At 36.6% G+C, this 22,798-nt stretch overlaps 2 protein-coding genes across 3 annotated transcripts in view; both read left to right on the top strand.

Annotated features, from left to right (window-relative positions):
• epb41l5 (erythrocyte membrane protein band 4.1 like 5) overlaps window positions 1-6,033 on the top strand; it is a 32,984-nt gene extending 26,951 nt beyond the window's left edge. For both annotated transcript variants that reach the window (XM_065251664.1, XM_065251666.1), the window contains exons 18-26: window positions 18-109; window positions 244-372; window positions 712-776; window positions 1,014-1,133; window positions 3,207-3,288; window positions 3,805-3,882; window positions 3,967-4,026; window positions 4,264-4,388; window positions 4,503-6,033. In XM_065251664.1, the coding sequence (XP_065107736.1) occupies window positions 18-109; window positions 244-372; window positions 712-776; window positions 1,014-1,133; window positions 3,207-3,288; window positions 3,805-3,882; window positions 3,967-4,026; window positions 4,264-4,388; window positions 4,503-4,569 (818 nt within the window). In that variant the 3' untranslated portion in view covers window positions 4,570-6,033. The remainder of the gene's footprint in view (window positions 1-17; window positions 110-243; window positions 373-711; window positions 777-1,013; window positions 1,134-3,206; window positions 3,289-3,804; window positions 3,883-3,966; window positions 4,027-4,263; window positions 4,389-4,502) is intronic.
• A 1,552-nt stretch (window positions 6,034-7,585) lies between these two features.
• The window catches only part of ramp1 (receptor activity modifying protein 1), a 31,936-nt gene continuing 16,723 nt past the window's right edge, over window positions 7,586-22,798 (top strand). Inside the window, exons 1-2 of the mRNA XM_065251663.2 lie at window positions 7,586-7,990; window positions 22,323-22,458. Coding sequence (XP_065107735.1) covers window positions 7,945-7,990; window positions 22,323-22,458 — 182 coding nt within the window. The 5' untranslated portion in view covers window positions 7,586-7,944. The remainder of the gene's footprint in view (window positions 7,991-22,322; window positions 22,459-22,798) is intronic.

Raw genomic sequence — 22,798 nt, forward strand, 5'->3', positions numbered from 1 at the left:
TGTGCTCCCATCTACAGAGGCTGCAGCTCGGCTCAAGCAACTGGAGATTGAAAGTACACCAGTCTCTGCTCCAGCCAGATCTAATATCAACCTCAACATGAACAACCAGGTCAGTTTAACCATCCAGAACACCACATACACACTTTGAGAATAAAGCTTTTTGGAAATTGTGTTTATCCCATGTAACTAAGATGGTGAAGATGGTAGATCCTAATGCTTTGCGCCTTGTGTTAATCTATGTAGGAAGATGTGATGAAGCTGATAGACAAGAGTTTGAATAGCGTGAGCAACAGTCCGGTTTTGAACCAGCTCAAAGCTCCTGATGAACTCAAGAGTAACATCCTTAAGGCTCAGGCAGAGGCAGCGCTCAAGGTATTTTACTACTCCTAAGTCCCCATTGACACCTGGTATGAACTGTCACCTGTCTTAGGTGATCTTATCACAAATTATCATTCACATCTGTTTTTTAAACACACTTTGTGTCTTCTTTGACCTGTGTCATTGCATGTTCATGCCAGGCATAAAAGATATTGTCCATAAAGTTTTGTGCTGGCAGATGTTGAAAGTTTTCCCACATTGTCCGTATAGTCTTCGTTTAAAAAATAAAGCTTTCGATGATTGTACTGAATTAAATTAAATAGAATTTTAATTTTATTATAAAACATCTTTGACTGGAGATTCCTTGTTTTGAAATGTTATACCTTTGTTCAGGATACTAGAGATGAGCTTGGATTGACAGCAGACAAGAACTGCAACCTGCAAGAGGCAGCAGCCAGGTATTATACGTCTTTTACTGATGTTATGATGGCTAAAGTCATCTTTTAGTGATATACTGTTTTCACAAAGATCATTTTACATAATTTTAAGAACATTCTGCAAAAAAAACCTTGATACAGTTTTATTTAAAGCAAGTCACACACTGCAGGTCTGTGTTTGACAATTGAAGTCATCATTTTACATAATGACCTGAGTCAATGGTAGATGGTAATTTCTGTCTGTTTCATATTCATCAGACTGACAGGTCATAGCGGGCGGATGGGAAGTACCAGCTCTCTGCCTGTGAGTGGGCGAGCAGAGCGACAGGAGTCCTGGGATCTACTCAGACAGCCCAGCCTGCCTTGCTCTACCAGCAGGTGAGACAGTTCTCAACACCTGGTTCGAGAACCAGAACAAAATAGTTTCAGGTCCAATGAGAGATTATTTTCTCAAGAAACATTGCTTTGTTGGTTGAGTTTGTGGTTTAAGGCAGTAGTGCCATGTGAGCAAATCTGTAGGCCTCTAATCCTCCTGGGAGAGTATCTGAAGCAGAGGAACCCAAGCAGGCAGGCATTAAATGGGGCACACCCAGATTAAAGGGGCCACCCGGCTCTCCCATCACTTTGACCTAGGGAATCAAGAGTTGATTTTATTTCATCTGCATGTGATCACATGGTCACTATGGTGGTACTAACGGTAACAAAAATTTATTTTTAATGTGTTTGTCATGCAGAATTGAAGAAACTTGTCCATCACTGGAATCTCAAATGCCAGTATTTTAGATTTACAGTCAGTGGGATAATTTGAGTACCATAGAAATTGATAAATAAGGTCACCACTCTGGAGGGTCTAAAAAAAAAATGGGCATCTTGTATTTTTGTTGGAGCTCTTACAATAATAATTTAAAGGGGACATTTCACAAGACTTTTTTTAAGGTGTCCCCAGAGTACGTATGTGAAGTTCTAGCTCAAAATGCCTCACAGATGTTAAAATTGCCACTTTGTAGGTGTGAGCAAAAATGTGTCATTTTGGGTGTGTCCTTTAAAATGCAAATAAGCTGATCTCTGCACTAAATGGCAGTGTCATGGTTGGATTGTGCAGATTATGGGGCAGTATTATCCCCTTCTGACATCACAGGGGAGCCATATTTCAATTACCTATTTTTTTACATGCTTGCAGAGAATGGTTTACCAAAACTAAGTTACTGGGTTGATCTTTTTCACATTTTCTGGGTTGATAGAAGCTCTGGGGACCCACTTAGAGCACTTAAACATGGGATTTTCATGATATGTCCCCTTTAATTACTGGTATGTGGCCCAATATACCTCCATTGTTAATGCTTTCCTGGAACCCTGATATTTGCCTGGCAAAAAAATACCAGATTCAAATACAGTAATGAACATTGTGACATCTGAAGTAGATGTTAACATTTGCATTTAAAGCACTCTGCTGCCATCTAGGGGAACTTGTAATCACAGATGGGACATGTGACCAGCTCACCCTGGAAATACATTTTACTGTATAAAACCACATGCTCTCATGTGATGTATTGGCTGTACAGTTATTACAGATGTTTACACTGACATGGCAACAAAATATGTCTTAAAGATTTTCCTCATCTTAAATCATTGTACATCAGAAGATTATAGTGACTTTTGGCATTAAAATGTATTATCAGTTGGTAATTATATGCACACATTAGCAACTCGAAAATCCATAAAAAAATTTTTTTTAAATAAACAATGTTAAAGTACAGGGATTTTCACATAAAAGAGGTTTTTAGGCATACACTTTGTCTAATGATACCACTTTCCCATAGTAAAATAATCACTGGAATGTGTTGCATGGAGTGGATATTTTAAAAAAGTATGCTCCACATTTTTATAATGCCAACTAAATTGTAATTGAATTTTTTTAATTTTGTATTGATGTAAAAGGGCCTGTCTGCGCAATTAACTCCCTAATCTACAATTAAATGTCTATACAATAAACATCAAATGGCTTAGAGAGCATTTACTCTCCCTTAATCTCAAAATGAATTAAAACGGTAATATCATATTTAAAGAGGCACATCAGTATTATTATTAATTCAATATGATAATCCATTGTCATTATAGGACCACTTTGCTCTGCTCCACACACACACCCTCAAACGTGTGTGTGTGTGTGTGTGTGTGTGTGTGTGTGTGTGTGTGTGTGTGTTTGTGTGTGCACTTCATAAGAGGCTTTTATAAGATTTTATTGAGGGTTAACCTTGTGATTTCCTGTGTGTCTTCATCTTTGTGCACTTCAGATCAAGAGGTTTTTCACTCTGCCATACTTCATTACAACTGAAAGGATTTGCATATTAAATTTTTATTGGCTTAACTCGATCACCATTATGTTAACACAGCATCTTTGACTGGTAGTGCATCTGAATTCAATTGATCTATTTGTTATTGTCTCCACAGCCTTGAAGCAAAGGCGGACGACTTCATTTCTTCTGTGCCCCCTTTGTCATCAGATCCAGTGAATGAAACCCAGTCATCCAAGGTAACAAAGGGTGGCTGAATGCCAGTTAAGCTGCTGGCACTCTGTAATGAGTCAACAACAGCTGTTAACATAACGCCATTATTCACTGACACATGCCTTTTATTTAAAGGGAAAATAGAATGAATTTGTACTTTTTTGGTGTCTAAAAATCATAACAGTGTGACGTGATGGTTTGAAAGGGGGGTTAGTACACCATGCAGTGTCGTGTTTAAATAAATCCAGTGAAAAAACTCACACTCTTACATTGAAGAAGAGACATGAGCCAAACTATGGATCAGAAAGTCATTCAAAGCCTCAATAACCATTCAGGGCACAGTAACAACAGCAGCAAAGACTGTTTACCTTTTCCTCTCCAGTTTTCTTAACATACATACTCCATTCAAACTTGGTTTTATAGTAAATATCTGACCCTTGTGTATGCGGTTTATTAAATTTTGAAGGCCCTGGTGGTAATACAAATCTGAATGTTCTTCTAGTTTAAAGTAGCCTTTAAAGTATGTGGCTTTGACAATGCAGGTAAAAGTTCAAGATCCTGAGCTGCTGACAGCCTCTCATGCTGAAAACCTAATAGACTTCACAGACCCCATCCCTCTAGTAAGTTTTTGACTAGATAAGCTCAGCTGTTTTATTTACCATTCCATTAAAGTATTTGATGAATACATGATTCATTTGACACAGGTAACTGCACCTAAACCCACAATAACTCCTCGATGGATCATTCCAGCCTCACCACCTATAGTGAGTTTACTTTTAAACTTACCTCCATGACGACGTTTAGTATAACTTCTACAATGTATAATTGCCGTTTGATTACCAATGCCACTCAACATTTGTTTCACATAATTAAATAATTTAAATATTAATGATGTGGGATGTGACTCAACACAGTTTAGTGTAGTATACATCATCACTTGTGGTCTTTCTAATAGTTTAGTTTTAACTGACCGCTGGCTATCTCTCCTCTTTCTCCTCTAGCTCTCTGGCACCTTTACTAATGGCCTCCTTGACTGTACAACAAAGACACCATCTCACCATTCAGAGGAGTCTGCTATTTCTCCACCCATCCACATTTCTCAAACTCACAATGTGATTGCAACCAGGTTTGTTTCAGTCCCCTTTATTTTCCTCTTTAGATTAATCAGACCTTTGTTTGCCTAAATGTTTCTCAGAGCCAATTTGTTTAACTGCTGAATTGGTTTCTTTGTTATTGACAGTATTGTCACTATCCCAACCAAGGACGACAACCACAAGCCTAAGGGTCTGCTGACCACTGAACTCTGAGAACGACACCTGTCACCAGACCATCCGTATTTTTTTCTCTCTCTACTACATTCCAGTTAGACACATTCCAGCACCCTTATAGTACAGGCACGAACAACTGGACCCGGGGATGCATCAACTCGATCTTCAACAACACTGACTTTGAACAGATGGTGTCCTGACCCTGTAGGTCGTGACATTTACACTTACAGTTTCAGAATAGTTTTAAAGGGCTAACAGCAGGCATGGGGCCAGCCACATTGCTTTTATTTCTTTTATAGCTCTTTTAAGTTCTGATTCCCAAGTAGCACCAGCATTTGTATCTCTGCGAGATGTTATCAGATGTTGCGATTTTTAAATGTTTGATCATCATGAAATAGTGTTTCTCTACCACTTCCTGTCAACTTCCTGTTTAGATGCTGCCTGATTGGACAACGGTGAGAAGCTTGTGAATCCACAGTGCATCAATGACTTCGTACAGTACTTTTGGTTTTGTCTTTGCCTTTTTTTTGTGCTCTGCTTTCATTGTGATGACACACAGTTGCATTCAGTATTAAGTACTGTACTTTAAACTGCACTGTTGTTTATATTATTGTGTAGCATTGGGGAACATGCAGTTATGAAGTCACTGAGCCAAGTGTCTGTCTTCTATCAGTTCTGTTTTTATTCAGACTTTGTAGTTATGGCCTGCCTTATTTTAGTGATTCATTTTAACATTTAAATTGTCATATAGCTGTGCTAAATGTATGCTGTTTATGATGAAAATTTTACAACATAGAATTTTATTTGAATGTAATTTGCATCTACATCGGGAGTTATTCACTGGATGTTTTGTATAGTATGTAATAGCAGCTTTTACAGTATGTGTTCTTTTACACTGTTTATTAATGCTGTTATGGATGTTATGTAAGACACAGGAGCAGCTGAGACCTCTTGTTAACTTCTGGCTTATACATTATGAAAACCGAAAGCTTGGATAATGTAGACATACTAAGGGTTTTCATTATAACACAATGGATTTAAACATTACAGTTTATGCCAGCAGTTACTGGAAAAGAGAGGCCTTTGGACCCTTCCTCCCTCGCATTTCACAAGCATTTGCTGCTATTTATCACTATACTAAAGACTGCATTGGTATATTCACTGGATCAGAAATCACTGGGATAAAATGAAAATATCTTAGATTTCTGTGGATTATGTTTGGAGGCCCAACACCAACTTTTATACAATCATGTTTATGTGAATGGTTAGACATCCTGAAAGTTGTTTAAATGATCTACACTGGTTTCAACTGAACTGAATGTCTGAAAGTGCATCCGTAGCTGGAATTTTTTGATATGCTTATCACTGTTTTCATTCTCACTTTTTAGATTTATAAATTTATGTCATCTGTAGACGATACAACAATCTCTTATGTATACTCACTGTAATCTTTCTGTCATTTCATATGTGAGGCTCTCTATAAGTAAAATGTATTTTAACAATGCTTTTAAAACTTTAGTGCTTTTTTGTGCTGGACATTTTATTAGATTTTTGATTTGTAAGATTTTTACTTGATATGTAATGTAATCAAATATAACATGCAAGAAATGCCAACATGTCCTTATGCTATGCATCTTACAATGCATCTTATAATAAGCATTTTATTCGGACCTAAAATTTAGACTATAATGGATCTGGCCAGACGTGACACAAGTCATCAAGCTGTGAAAAAGGAAGTGACTTATTTTCCAAACAGACTTCTGAGGCAATGTATATGTAATGAAATCATTGCATGTTAAAATTATACATTATGTAAGATTTAATGTTAAAGTGGTTAAATGCAGTTACCAGTTTCTGGAGTGACACAGTAGTAGATGGTTATAACCGTACTTCTCCTTTTGATTGATTAAATCTGGTAAAGCTGCAGTCATTCTCTTAACATTCTCAAGGATGTGTTCATCAGTCAAACATCGACCATAAGCATATACTGTAAGGGAGACTTCACACAGTGAGAGTGAGTAATGAGGGGATGGAAAAAAAATATTTCACTGTTATGAAAATACAGTTTATTTGTAAAAAAAATTTAATTGTCTATTTTCTTCACTCCCTCTCTTCCCTTGCGGTGTGGCTGGGGTTTCCAGTAAACCACCAGGTGGCGATATGGGTCTATGGTTGATCCCCATAGAGCAGGGGTGGGGAACCCTGGTCTTGGAGGGCCATTGTCCTGCAGAGTTTAGTTCCAACCCTAATTAAACACACCTGAAAAATCTTCAGGATTACTTGGAATTGAAATTCAGGTGTGTTTGGTTAGGGTTGGAACTAAACTCTGCAGGACAGTGGCCCTCCAGGACCCAGGGTTCCCCACTCCTGCCATAGAGGTACAGCAAACTTGTGCTATGATCCCAAGGCAAGAACATCAACTTTTAGGTTTGGTGGGAACTAAATTAAGAAAAAAAATATTATTACTATTTTAAAAAGGAGAACTAATAACTGAACTTGTGCTTTATTTTGGAGTTGTGTTTTTTGTATGACATTCTTATATTTATAAAATCCAAACATTAGTAACATATTAGTTATTCTCGCCCTTTAATAGCAGAAATAATGCTGATTTCTCACAGCTTAATGAACTATTGCTCATCTGTAATGTCACTAAAGTAATGAAGCAAATAAATCAAATGAATTGTAATACAGCTCTTTACCACAGATGGCGCCAAACGTCATTCGGCTCTGCTCGATATTACCTTTCATTTAATATGGAGATATCTGTATGTATCTTTCAATATTTGTTTCGGGTAAGTTGAATTATTTTACATGGTTGGATATAAAAGCGTGTTTTCTTTTATATGATGTTGATATTAAATGTTTTATATGAATATGATTATGGTTTATTTATATCTCATCAAAATAGTACACTACTCTTGGAGTCTCTTTAAAATTACCTGTAAATAATTTTAATTCTATTTTTTCTGGCTGTAATGTCCCCTTCCCTGATGAATTTTCACGTTTATTATTAGCCAGTACAAGTTGATGAGGCATGAACCCTCCCTCGCTGGATTAACTATTTCCACAGCAGTTGTGCGCTGGAGCGAAGCGCGCGACTCTACAACAGCCACTTCAGACAGCGCGTGCTGCCGAGCTCAGGCACGCTTCACAGGGGATATTTCACAGTTATTAAGGTTTTATTGGCGACGCTTCTTTACCCTATAAACAGGGCATGGTGACAGGGGAGCTGGGGAGTACTTCCTCATGTGTCTTCAATGGGAATTCGGCTTTAAGGTGAATGAAACTGTGCGCGTAATTACCTGCCAGAAGTGAAGATGTGTCGAGCTGTGAGAGAATAGCGTCGTTTAATCGATTCTGAAACGAGCTCAAGTCTTCGCAAACTTCTGCTTCTTCTGACTGACATAAGACGTCATGGCATCTGTGTACTGGAGACACGCGCTTGCCTTCTTGGTAATTGGTAAGTTTAACTCGTTTGTCCTGTTTTATACTGTACGCAAGAAAATCTACTGTTTATTTCAGGTTACTTGGTTGTTAAATGCAAGTATATATCTAAAATTGTAATTGATATAATAACCTTGTTATCATCAATTTATTAACTTAAAAAGTTTTGACAGTCATCCCTAAACGTTCCACCGGAATTTACTTCATCATATATGTATCTTATATGAATTATGAGACAAAATTGGTTTCTGTATTTTGCATAAATGCTTATATATGATGATGAAAAACATGTTGACCATTTACAACACTGACCACAATCCCTACAACACTTTTCTTATGCATCCAAATAAAATGTAACAAAATTAAATGTTAAATAAAGTTACCAGATATATTTCCAAATTAAGCCAAGTTTAATAATCTTAAAGAATTACAAACTGGATCGAAATGGGTTGCATCAAAACCAATTTATTTAAATCTCCTAATAGTCATTTTCAATTAAGATTGAAAATTTCCTTTGGATAATCCAAAACTCGCAACCCTATGGGTCAATTATCAAATTTTCTAATTAATAATGCATGACAACCTCTTTCTGTAGAAAAGCATTTATTTTACACTCACCTTAACAAGCTCACTGAGGTGTACTGAACATCAATAACAAGCTCCTATCTGTTTGCCTTGATGTCCTGTCACCACTCATGTGGAATGACTATATTTACCTTGTTGTGTTATTTAGGAGGAGTTTATGTGAAGAATATAAATGATGTTAAGTTTTTCAAAACTTTATATAGTTTCACACAACAAAATGGCATTAGGCAGATAAAGAATTATATTGCTTAGGGTAAATTCATCTGCTATAAGTGTCACTACCAAGAAAACATGCAGAATCTTACTGCTGACTGTATTTTAACTTGTCTCTGAAATTATTGTTGTTATTATTTTTTTTGCAAAAGTATGTTGTGTATGTATAAGCATGCAAGTTCGATTTCACACATTGTTGCATTCTGAAATGTCTCAGAATGCAATTCATAAATGCATTCAGCTTTCTATTTTTGCTTAAGTAAAGCAAGTTAGGCTGCCAATATGGTTGTATTTCACCAAACACTAAAGTTAATGGGACAGACATTTGATAACTCTATCACTGTTTTGAATACTGAGGTTTGTTACACAAGAACACACCTTAAGTATATATAATGTAACTTGGCACTTACAAAGTGTTCATGTCTGAGTCTGTGTTCTTACCCGCTATACGTTTCTGGCCTGTAATCCTTCCTCTGCCAGTTGATATTAACATTGAACAAGTCCAAGCAATCAGAATCCTTAAAGGCATAGTTTTTCCTTTTTTCCCCTTTCCATTATGTTTTCTCATTTCTCTTTTCCCTTTATCCCTCTCTTGCTCTCTCCATCATGTCAGATTATGTCAGGTGCTGTGATATGGAAGGGTTTCTTAGTTGTCCCCAGATATTGATGGGAGCATGACTGTTTATTGCTGGCACAGAGAACAAAGGTGGCTTGACACTAATGTTGCAAGCTAAAAGATAAATATCAAGCACACTTTTAAATCTGAACAAAGCATTCACTGTGTTGAGCCCAGAACCGAATGCTATCTTTTGAAACCCGTTTAGATTTATTGCGCTCATGTGTTTGACAATTGAAAGTCTCCTACAGATTAAAACACTAAATCCACCGTAAACAGTAAAGGACACTTCTGAATGAAGAGAAGCACAAGGATGTGTTTTACTCAAGTTGTCTTAATACAGAATAGCAGGTTGCATTTCTCTGATTGAGGTGAATAAGCTGATGGCAGTGGGTGGGGAGATCTGGACAGCCGTAAGAAGAGGAGATAAATATATGGGCGCTTTATTTCTTTGCGGTTGTCAGGACCGCTTTGTATTTCATTCCCAATGTCCCGCCTTAAGCAGTTCTACCCTTGTGTGGGATAATTCAATTCAGAAGGTTTTGCAAGTGCATTTATGAGCTTTGTGTGCAAAGACTTTTTTCCTTGGTAAATCGTAATGGGTATAAAATTCATCTAACCAACGAAGCATTTAGGATTACACCCAGAGGGCGGTTATACCACAAAGAATATTGAGGCGTTGATTCAAATATAGCAATTTCTGTGCCAGCCTTAGATCTGTTTATTGCATTAAGAAACAAGTGCAAAACTAAAATCAATGCATTTTTATTTGATGCCTACCTAACTTGTCGTGTGACGTCAGCAGGGAATTAACATGCTGGAATGTGCAGCAATGTTGGGTGGCTTGGATCTCCTCCCTGCATTAGCTGATTATTCATTATGCAGATCGACCGCCCCTACGAACAGCGGTGCATCGCTGTGGTATAAATTAGCTTCAATAAAAAACAAGTGGAGGATGGATTTTATTGGTTTGGCATGTAATGTCCTTTCTATTGTGCTGGCAGGTTTGAGATTGAAGGCTCTGCTGGCCTTTCATTTCAACTGAAGGCCAGACTACTTGACACATGTGCCCCACTGTGGTGTAATCTGCTTTGAAGTGTCATTCTGGGGCCCATGGTTTTACTGTATAAAGATGTCCAAAGTACTGTATTGCTGCAAAACCCAATGTGGCCGCCTTATCACCTCTTTGACAGCTAAAGCACCAGAAACAAAATCTTTCTTGGCTCTTGAGAGGGAATATTTTTCTCAAAGACAATAGCTTGCCTTCGAGTTGTAAACCAGACACTTGAGCAAGTCAAAAAAAGTATATTTTTAAAGGGATAATTCACCCAAAAATAAAAAATTCTGTCATCATCCTATCCTCCTCGTGTTGTTCTAAACCTGCATGAATTTCTTTTTTTCTGACACAAAAGAAGATATTTTGATAAATGATGGTAACCATGAGACTCACAGTAGGACAAACAATATGATGGAATACAATGGGCACCGTCAACTGTGTGCTTCCCATCATTTATCATAATATCTTTTTCATCATTTATCACAAAACATCCATAATATTTGTTTTCCTACTATGGAAGTCAATGGTTATAACCAGCTGTGTGCTTACCATCATTTCTGAAAATATTTTCTTTTGTGTTCATCAGAAAAAAGAAATTCATGCAGGTTTGGAACAACATGAGCTGAACTATCCCTTTAATTTACATTTATGCATTTAGCAGACGGTCTTATCCAAATCGAACTGCAGTGCATGTATGCTATACATCAGTATATGTGTTCCCTGGATGTCAAAGCCCATGACCTTTGCGTCGTGATCACAATGGTCTAACAACTAAGCTACATTAACCAATAAAGGTATCACACTCCCCCCCCCCCTTTGGATTCTACATGGAAAACTCATTAATGTCAAAGCATGCCATCTATTAATAAACACCCCGATTGGGAGTAATAGGTCATAATTTTGTAATTGTTTATATAGTTTTTCAGAGTTTCCGCAGAAAATTTGTTAGTTAAGGTGGTAGGATTGGTTGGGGGCGTGGCAATCAAAGGGGCGTGGGTACGCGTTATGATGAAAATTAAAATATTTGTATTTAAAACACTCAAATAAAACTTAATTTTGAAAAACTATGACAGAAAATGAATACATACTACATTATTAATGAATTAAAGGTTTTTAACAGATACCTCTAATAGGATTAGCTGCGTGATGAATTGAAACTAAATGGTTAATAAACACAAACTGAAGCAGATGTTGTAGAACGTCTGGCGAATGATGATAGATAGCGCGAAGATTGTAAAAACTGATTATTTCCCACTATTAATTACATTATCTTAAAGGAGTGTAACTACTATAGCATGTAAATAATGCACATGAATAACGTGAGCAGTGCGCTCAACAATTATTCACCGAGATGCACTTGACGGCCTTTTTTGCAGCAAATGTTTTTTTTTTTTTTTTTTTTAACGACCTAGTTAAGGCGGTAGGGTTTCCCAGCTTAGGCGGGCCGCCCGAACTGAAAAGTGCTGCAGGAAACCCTGGTTTTGTCTAACGTATAATATGGACTTGATGCGTGCGTATGTGAAATGAGTACCAGTGCTGTGCTGGGCACCGGCTGAAGGTTTATTCTAGTTTGAACTGCTCCATCTTTCAATAAAAGCTTCTTTGCAATGCGTAATTGCTTGACAGCATCACAAAACTAGAAGCACTGAAATGTGCAGTGCAAACTGTTAAGATCAGACTAAAATGATTAAAGACATTGTTAAAAATAAACTGCCAATCTGGCAATTACTTTAAAGAGCCCCTATTTTCTTTTTCATGGTTTGTCTTTTTTTGTGTGTAAGTGTGTGTTAGTACATGTTAACGATATGCAGAGTTACAAATCTCAAAGTCTATGATGACGCGAGTTATCATCTCCTCCTGAAATTTATTTTCTTAGACTACAATGAACACGAGGATTCTTCCGTAATGAGTCGATGTGGACTCAATGCACATTATCATAAATCTGCCCACTTTTGACTCACGGCCTGTAAGTGACCTATGTTTTTATATTATAAATATTTTTACTGACACTTCAAATGTGAGTTTTGAGCAGTGTAGAGTGGCGCTTGTTGTTTCTACAATCACAAATGCAGACATGGTTTTATTTTTTTTTGTATTCTTAAAGGGACAATTCACCCATTTGCATAAAGCTTTGTATAGTTAGAACCCCAGACATGTTTTTGAATGGTCATGCATCATTTCCTCAGTTGCCGCTGAGACAGGAGAAATACAGATTTCAGTGTTGCACTTCCTTCTTTCAATGATGTAAAAATCATCATTTTGCATCATTGAAAGCAGGAAGTCCAATATCTTTGTTGAGGGGGTGAGACTAAAAACACCCCTTTTCTCGGTCAAATAAGCACCAAATTCTAAATGTATGTTACATTTCGTCTACAAATATGTACACTTTCAATAAAGATGGGACAAACTATCTTTGGAGCTTTGTTTCAGTGAATGGTTTTTTGAATTGATGTAAATGGGAACTATTGGGTAAATATTTCATTTTGTGATCACTCTAATGTGCAGAGCCTAAAAATGAGGTCAGTACATTTCTGCTTATAATGCATTAAGACATGTATACCTGCTAAATAGTCATTGTATTAGAAGTATCTAATAATTAGTATTCTAACAGGAGTGGGCAGAGAAACAGCAGAGATTTCATGTTTTTATTTCTATCACGGTATAAAATTGTCATCAGTGCTAAAGAACCGGTTGGGTTGTACGTCTATGCAAATTCTGATGCGAACCATTTTCTCTTTCTGCATCACTGGCACTTGATATAAAGTGCACTTCAATTACTGGCTCTGTCAAATTACAGCAGAAGGTGTCGATTAACTCTTTCAGCAGTGAGTCATGGTGACCCACAGCAAATGACCCTTGTTAATGGGAAGCAGCCGTTGGTATAATAGCCATAAGTGATCCATCACCTGTACGGCCAGATGCACTGACACTCGTGGCTCCTGTAATTGCTTGATCACAAAGGGCTGGTGCCATGTAGATTATTTTGGAACGTCATAAATGGATGCTTTGCGTGTTTGTGTGTGATAAGCATAAGGTGTAATAGTGGCATTTTTCTTTATCAGTGATCGTCAAACATGCTACACAAATAAAAACATGGAATGAATGGGAAAAGCAAACCTGGGCAATTGCTTCCCGCACTTTGCTCCACAAACGCCAGATGTTCGCTGCATGTATCTCCGTTAATATCAGTTTAAAGCAGCCTGCTTGGCCAGTCAGCAAGGGAGCCAGTACGTGTTTGCTTATACTACACAAGGTTTTTATGTGAGGCTTTCGACTGAGAGTGCCGTACTTGACTGTTGCCATGTTTTCCCTGCAGCAGATTGCAGGCTATAATGCATCTCTGTGGCATTAATGCAGATGCTGGCGCGGGCTCATGAAGTTGCCGCAGGCTGTTATTGTTCATACTAGGTTGGCAGCATCCTAGCATCTCTACACACTTATGTCATGGCAGGACACACAGAAATATCATTGTCCTACGATTACCTGTGATGCATTAATGTTGTTTTTAGTTTTTTTATCTGTCACTTTTTACTCGTTTGTCACTTGTAGAGGCAGTAAAGTGTACAAAGGTATTATGACATGAATCTGTCCTAAACATTGCAGTTCAGCGTTTCTTAAAAACATGTAGTAACATGTAGACGGCCTAACTGTTGTACAAGTTATGAAATGGTTTATGATAAAAAAAATTTATATATGAAGATCACAGATGCAATAGCCACTAAACGCCACCTCATACCTGAATGTTCTTGGCATGTGATACATGTTCATCAAATATCTACGCTTTAAATCCACTTTATCCTTGCCTCGTGCCATATACTGCATTGTTGTCAGCCAACATCAACTTTGTGCACTTCCTCTAAAGGCACGAAAAATTAATTACATGAAGGATGATGTGCAAAAGTATTGTGGATCAAATTCAAGCTTGATTCCATTGTGAGTAGTTCCTAAATACAACTTGTTTGTGGCAGACACATAGAACACAACTTTACCTAATGTGTGGTCCAGTTTCTTAATTTTTACAATGTGGCTTTGATTATTTACAATGTTTCTAGTTGCATATTTTGTAGGGATGCACCGATAGGAATTTTTTGGGCCGATACCGATTTAAACAGACAACTTCTGGCCGATGCCGATACCGATATTAAACACTTGTATACAATACTATATAGTTGGTCTATTAGCTAGTTTATTTCTGCATCAAATTATTTTTACTGAACATGGATTTGATCTAATTAACATTCAACTGACCAACATAATAAGAGAGGCACAAATTAAGCTTAAACAAATATAATAAGACAACATGACAACCTTCAAAGGTGGTTTTTGCCATTCAGCATTTATTTTATTAACAAAATTAACAAATTTTAACATATAATGGATTTCTTTATGCATTTAATTAATAAACAAGCAGTATCTGCCTTTTTTCGTGCTATTGCCGATATGCCGATGGTTTCAAATTCATCAAAAATCGGCCGATAAATATCGGCGGCCGATACATCGGTGCATCACTAATATTTTGTGATTTTGCAACTGTTTACTGCCTTGTCCAAAGAAGTGGATTTTTTTATTATTATTAGTTTTTTCCTCAAAAGCAATGAAATGACTAAAGTGAAATTTGTGAAAATAAGGCATTTCAATACTCACTAATAATCTTTTCATTGTCATTAACTCTAAAGTTGCCCACCAGCATTTTTTTGATTTTCACAAGTTTCACAAAATGCCTTCCAGGAAAATTTTCTTCTAAAAATATATAAACATACAAATATATCAAATGAAATAACAGACACTCTGTTTTCAAACAAACAATAAACAGACAAACAAAACAAAAAAAAAAAACAGGGGGAGGGACATTTCATCCTATCTATATTTTTTCTCTGCTTATATATTCTTAAATATGGGTATTTTTCTTTAAAAATGAATTTTTTAGCAAAAAGCTGAAATAATTGCATTTTTTGACAAGGAATTTTGTTAGAGATCAGATTCAGAATGATTATCAAAACATGCATTGTTTAAAATTTGTAAACAAAGTTTAGGCTTCAGTTTTTTCATAAACGGGGTAAGTGCATCTTACTGTGGCGGCTCGTGACTGCTCATCCGAGGGGCGCTAATTCAAAATAAGTGTTTGAAGTGTCATGTGTGTTGCTTGCGTTTTCAAAATATGTGTTTGTTGTGTCATGTAAACCATGTGCATCACGTGTTTTGTAAAATACGTGCCTGCTGCACACGCGTCAAAACCGTTTATGATAAAAGAGACGCTCACGTTCACAAAATACACGCAAGCACTCCCTTAACAGTAAACTCTGATTACGCATGAGATTATGCAAGCATCTCTTTTATCATAAACCCTTTAGACACGTCTGCAGCAGGCACTTATTTTGACAAGACACGTGATGCACACAGGATCTCTCGATGTGCAGAACACATATTTTGAAAAAAAGGAACCACACACATGACGGGCTACACACATGTTGTGACGAACTTCATATTGAGCTCCCTCGAAAAAAAAAGTCACCGGCCGCCACTGGAATCTTACTTGTGGATTATCTAGTGGATAAACGCGGTATTGCAGATTAACATAAAAGTTCTTCAGAACCTTTTTTTATGCAAATGTTTTCTCTTAATTGATGAAATAAATCGTCAACTGTCAGACGCACTTTTCTGAACTCTTCATGTCTTCCCATATGAGTATTTCATAAAAGTCATTGTCATTTGCCTCTTCAGGGATAATGCATTTCACAAGTGCTCCACTTTAGTTACACTTACAGTCTACTATATATATATATATATAGCAGCGTGATTACCTATAGAGATACATACGCATAATCTGTCAATCTGCCTACATCTGTTTACTTACAGGAGACATTGGCTGTGCTAGTTATTAATTTGACCAATTATGTGCCTGTTAAACTTTAAAAGAACATGACAGAATGACAGCAGCACAAAAAGCATGAAGGGGAAAGAACTTAGTTTGGAGCAATTTCAGTATAATGTGTGCGTCTGTCAGGTGCAGTGTTAAGTGCTTGAACTTGTCAGAAGCAAGTTTTAAATGACATAAGAGTCCCTATTATGCTATTATTCTCATTTTCAAGTTCATAATTGTATTTTTTGGAGCCCTTTAGAAAGCATTTACATTTTTTACAAGTATAAAAAATACATTACTTTTCTCATACTGTTCATTTATAGCCTTGAGGTTAGATGGTCTGGCTTGTTACCCAAAGGTCGCCGGCTCAAGTCTCACGGCTGGCAGGTTGTGACTGAGGTGCCCTTGAGCAAGGCACCTTAACCCCAATTGCTCCCCGGGCGCTGTAGGTATAGATAGTAGATAGATGTGTGTGTGTGTGTTCACGACTTGCAGTGCGTGTGTTCACTACTCACTGGGATGGGTTAAATGCAGAGGTCACATTTTGAGTACAGTATTCGTTCCACACTTGACAAACATGTCACTTTCACTTAATGCAAAACCTCTTTTCACCCTCTGCCTGAAATTCTCTATCCCCCATACTGAACCACTCCATCTGTTCTGACTGGTTGGCTTGATTTGTCAACCACTTCCAGCATGTCCTTTCAATTTACTTTATGTAACACAAATAAATGCCCGAATATATTCAGCACCAGGTACACTGGATTGTTGTGAACCTAACATAGCTTCAATGAATAAACATATATGTACATTGCATACAATGTAGTCATCTTTGCTTAAATGTGTTTAAGCTATGAACGGAAAGCAAAAACATACTCCTTGGTGAACAATACTGAGGACAGCTTTGTGTATATTGGTCATAACATTTCCAATTGTAGTTATAACTAAACCTCTGTTTATCACTAATAAAGAATCAGAGATGTGCAATACTGTTACTCTTTTTTTTAAGTATATATACCCACAGCTTAATGGAAAACTTTAAGAAAACAGTGTTTACATAGCATGTTAGCTAAGTACTACCATGGATTGCATTTCGTTTGGTGCTTGAGCCGATTCCGAGTCTGCGTTTGCATTCACATGAACTTGAAACGCGAAAGTGCACACCATGACAACCGTTATAACAACCGTCACAGCCCCAAGTGGGTGTGCCATCTGAGACTAAGCAGATGTAAGATAAATAAAAATAAATCCAGTGTTTTAACTTCAATGTAACAACCATGAAAAGACTGGATACCTGGTAACTTTCACATGATACATGCAAGGATACAAAACTGGATATCACTGTGCATGCCCATGTGTCATTGTTTGGAAAACAGGACCAATATCAGCTATATAAACACACAAATGAATACAGAGCCTCACAGGGTTATTTCATGTTTGGTTAGGCATAATAGAGACAATGACACAGGAAAGAGAGAAGGACACAGTGTTGAACCAGCAGCTGGACTAGAAATAATAGTTCATGTGTCCTGTTAAGTAAGCTGTTTAATTTAATAAAACTAACAGGCACTGCTGAGTCTTAAGGTCTACAGTCACCTTTAGGTCAGGATGACTTAAGGGTAGGAAATGTGCTTGGTTTTTTGAAAAGTGACGCAAATGCAGAACACACTATTTTTAAAGCTATCAATCGTATAGATTAGTTCTCCAACAAATGAAAATGTACACACCCTCCTGTCAAGATATGACTGATTTGACCATTGTCCATGGAACACAAAGGGAGATGTACATTCAACAAACAAGTTTGTTGGCATTTGCGAATTAGCCTTTAGGAAACTTGCTTTGTGTGAAGACAAAGTCATTATTCACAAAAAATCTCTTGCACCATATCCCTCACATGCATGAGCTATACACTACACAAAAATAAATGCATATAAACAGTAGATGCATTTGTGTTCCAATAAAATGGAAATGACATACTGGATTTAGAATAAGTAAATGATAATTTAAATAAACTATTCCTTTAACAGTTACATTAACACCAAATAAGGCTGGAAAGAGTGTTTGGAGAAAAATTTGATGAATATAACAAACCAGTCGAAGCCACAGAGATGATCAAGGAGGGCAAACTCAGGAAGCGCTCATTCAGTTATCCGCCCTCTCAAAAGTCAGCTTAGAGACTTCACGCTTCATTTATTTTCTTTGGCAAGGTTTATGTGGTAATGCAGTAACCATTCAAGATAAAAAAGCACAAACATCACAGTAAACTGACTGTTGGAAGAGTACTGTAGCAAATTATGGCCATGTGTCAGCATTTCGAAAAATGTCACTCCAGTGTGGTAAAATTCACATTATCTGTTATATAATAGTCATAATTAGTCTATAGTTATAATGCAGTAAGTGGCTTGCATGCCTGTGACATTGAAGATGTTGTGTTTTGTTTTGAAAACTCTTGTTTGTGAGTTTACTAATTTGAAGAGACTAAAACAGATGGATGAGATGAGGTTTGTCCCTGCACCCTCCTACACGCTCCAGACTTCACTTGACTTCAGTATTCACCTCAATTATTCATAGTTTTGCACAGAATGTCTCCCATAAACTTCTGCAGTTTTTTCTCTATGTACTTTTCCATATATTTTCCCAAGTTAATATGAATGTTTAAATGTTTATTGGCATTTAATTTAAATTTGTTGTCCATGCAGTAGTTGTTCATTTGTGATTTTTGTAAAGCAAAACATTTGTGTAAAGCAAAACAAACATTTACCGGATATTACAGGATAGTGGTTTATAAATCTCTTATTTTGTAATCCTGCCATTGATTTATTAATGGCTGCCTGTTGTAATATAGGCCTATTCTGTATGTTTCAACAGGTATGACAGCAACACACTTAGAGCACCAATTATCCGATATACAATTTTCCTTTTCCTTTGGTGTGTAAGTGTGTATTAGTACATTTTAACGATAAGCAAAAGGTATAAATCCCAGAGTAAATGATGATGCGAGTTATCATTAACAACTTAAATCCCTTTTCTTGGACTATAACACACACACGGATTGTAGGCAACAGTTAACTTCCATGGCCTGTTGACATGGACACGGCGGTCATTATCATAATTCCTCCTGCTTTTGACTTACAGTGTGTAAGTATCCTATATTAACTCCTGTTAGCATTGCATTGGGAGCAAATCTTCCAAACATGGTAAGGAGCGTCACATTTCTAGCTGACGTCATATTCAGGCCAATCACAATGTTCTGGTTAGCTGGACAATCAGTGGACACCTTTTTTTTGAGTAAGAAAATTTGACACTTGGTGGTATTGTAATACACAAAGCAAGAACAGCTTTCTTTTGTGTTATTATATTTTACTTTCAGCCATCTTCAGTAAAGTAAAGCAAATCTTCTGCTTGCTAGCATCGCTTTTGAAACTGAACTGCTCTGCTTTGGATGCAAGAGAGTCTGGGTTTGGTTTCAACGTTCCAAGATACTGTTTGTGTGGGATCACAACACACAATACAATGCAGTGAGGACAGTAACATTTTATTCTCGCTTTATGTGCTAACATCATGTTATTATGCTCACATCTGTGCACACAAAGTAATGCAATTAGATATTACTGACTAACAGACTCTGAAGGATCCTGGATATCCTCCAAATTACAGCATATTGCAGATGTGAAGTACACACACACACACACACACACACGCGCACACACAAATACACGAATGTTGTTATTTTTATCTGTTCAGCAATATCTCATTAATTAATTCATCTCAAAGGTTTCTGTCACATTAATAATTAATGTTGGCATTAACAGTCGTGAAAATGACATGCTTGATGTTTTTCTTTTGCTCTTTAAAGAGACTGTGTGCATGAGAGAAGATGGGGTGTGTGTCATATAAAGCCTGATATCTCACTGAGACTTTGACTGCTTAGCTGGAATTAAATAGCTTAGTCACTTTTCCCTCGGTTTTGTTTATCCTAAAAGATCTTATTTTATTCCCACAAGATATGCATTATTATGCTTAAGGATTAGTTATACGTACATCAAGATTCTGACAGGAATCCTTTTTTTCTGTTCAATACAAGCAGAAATCAATAGCATTTGCTGCATAATTTTACCAACAAAAAGTGATTTCAATTTCCCTTATTTATTTAAAAGTCTCAGTTGGGGTAAGGCACTTGTAATAGAAATGAATGGGACCAGTTTATAAATGTAAGGTAACACTGTCTTTACAAGAAGGTTGCATGTTAATAATTAGTTAATGCATTAGCTAACAATGAATAATCTTATTTCATGTCAATTTTGGCATTTACCAATACATTTATAAAATCAAGCATTTTAACTGTTAGCATTAATTAATGCACCATGAACTAACTTGAAGAATTGTATTGACATTAACTATAGCCTTAACAAGAGTTTATGCTGAAAAACTATAATTTATTGTTTGTTCATGTTAGTTTAATGCATTTTCTAATGCTTACTTATGCAACCTATTATTACCAAATGTTTTAAATACACAGTTTTAAAAGTACAGTACTTGTTAACATGAGTTTAGTTTGATAAAAACGCTTGCCTTCCTGTGTGTAAAAAAAAAATCAAATTTTACCTTCCCAGTTTTACGTCGTCAAGGAAACAATTAGCAATTTTGTCTGTAACATCACACAGATAAGGTTAGACAGGTCGATTTTGTATAGTTATCTACATCATCCCACAAATGCTGTTGATTGAGCTTAATGTGTGCCGAATGTGTGTTGTTGTGACGAACCTCAAATGTTTCTTTCATTATTTTTGGACTACATCACACACACGCACATACACAAACATGCACACATGTTGGCATATGTGGTTTACAGGGACAATTCCATAGATGCAATGCATTTTATACTGTACAACCTGTAATGTATATTGTATTCCCCTAACCCCAACCATCATAAAAACCTATGAAAAAGTACCATTTAGTATGTTTTTTAAGACGTTCAGTTTATGGGGACACTTCCTATAAACCATATTTATAGCATAAACATGTCATGATACACTATTCATCGTAAACCACATATACCCACACACCTAAAGCATGTTTCTTTCTCTCAACTTTATCTTTAGGGAGACTCACCTGTCACATAATTGATGTGATAGAGCTGTTGTTGACTAACAATGAGCCGAGGGGAGCACCCGTCACCGCTGCTCTAACCATGAGCCCATCTCTCATGCTGACCAGTTACTTTCCTTTACAGCACTGGGGGCGAGTGCCAAAGCAAATCTCTGTGTAGAGGGAGAATAAAACAATAAGAGAGAGAGAACAGAGGACATGGAAGGAAAGGACAAGCTGACAATGGCCGTTCCATTTACAAGACAATTGTTTTTTCCAAGAGCTGAACATTAATCCCATTATGTCAATGTTAATGAAATGACTCATTGTTCAAGTTCTTTTCTCATTCTGCACCATTCAGGACCTTGTTAGTGTCCGACACACTTTTAATCTTTTACTTGCTGTGGAGCAGAGTATTGTTTATGTTAAAAAAATTTAAGGTGACAAATTAATAAAAACATGATAATCTGTAGTAATGTTCAGTTATAAAGACATATAAAAAACATTGAAATGATCAATGTTTTAGTGGAGATTATAAAAAAATTAGAAACTATTTGCACCTAAAGGTTTAAGGGCCAAATCAGAAATGTGCAGCATGACTTTGCTTAAAATGTTTAATTCTGACAGATATGTGACCCTGTCTGTGAAATCCAGGCTAAAGTATTGTTAAATATGTATGACATTAGAAGCATCAGAAGTTTGATTTCAATCATTGATTTCACATTAATTTTTAAATATCAAGGTTTTATTTTCACAGAATGTTCTTAACATTATGTGAAATGATTTCATGTAGAAACCGTAAATCACAAAAAATGACTTTCGCTGGCTTTTTACAGACTCTGGGACTCAGTCATCTGTGGGGTCTACAAGGATGAGTTTAGACGTTTCTACTCCTTCATACTTATCTAGATCTTCTCTTTCTCTTATAGCGAATCTATCTGTGTTAACAACAGCATGCAGCAACCACTATGAATTTGCTATTGAGGAATTCTGCTTGGCCAAATTCAAGCTGGATATGGAGGTTCTTGATCAGCATCAGTGGTGCAGTTGGGAGGACACCGTTGAGTAAGTGTTCAGTATTTTAATCCTTAGCCTTTATTATGTTTTTATAATATCATAATGTTAAATTCGTTATTCTAATTATCTGACACGCAATGCAATTTTTTTTCATATATTTTTTTTAATAAGTCACAATTACTTGAGTAGCAAAACAGTATAAGAAAGAAATGCAGATGGGTTATGAAAAATAAATATATCATGATAAAAATATACTATGGTATTTGTGAAAAAAAGACCCCACTATTAAATAGTTGTACGTTACTGTGAGAGCAGATTCACACCGGATGCGTGGCATGAGCGTCTCAGCTGCGTGGCCTGTCTGTTTTTATTTAGGCTCCCATGTTAG

Source organism: Paramisgurnus dabryanus, chromosome 15 (genome assembly GCF_030506205.2).
Source record: "Paramisgurnus dabryanus chromosome 15, PD_genome_1.1, whole genome shotgun sequence".
Taxonomy (NCBI): Eukaryota; Metazoa; Chordata; class Actinopteri; order Cypriniformes; family Cobitidae; genus Paramisgurnus; species Paramisgurnus dabryanus.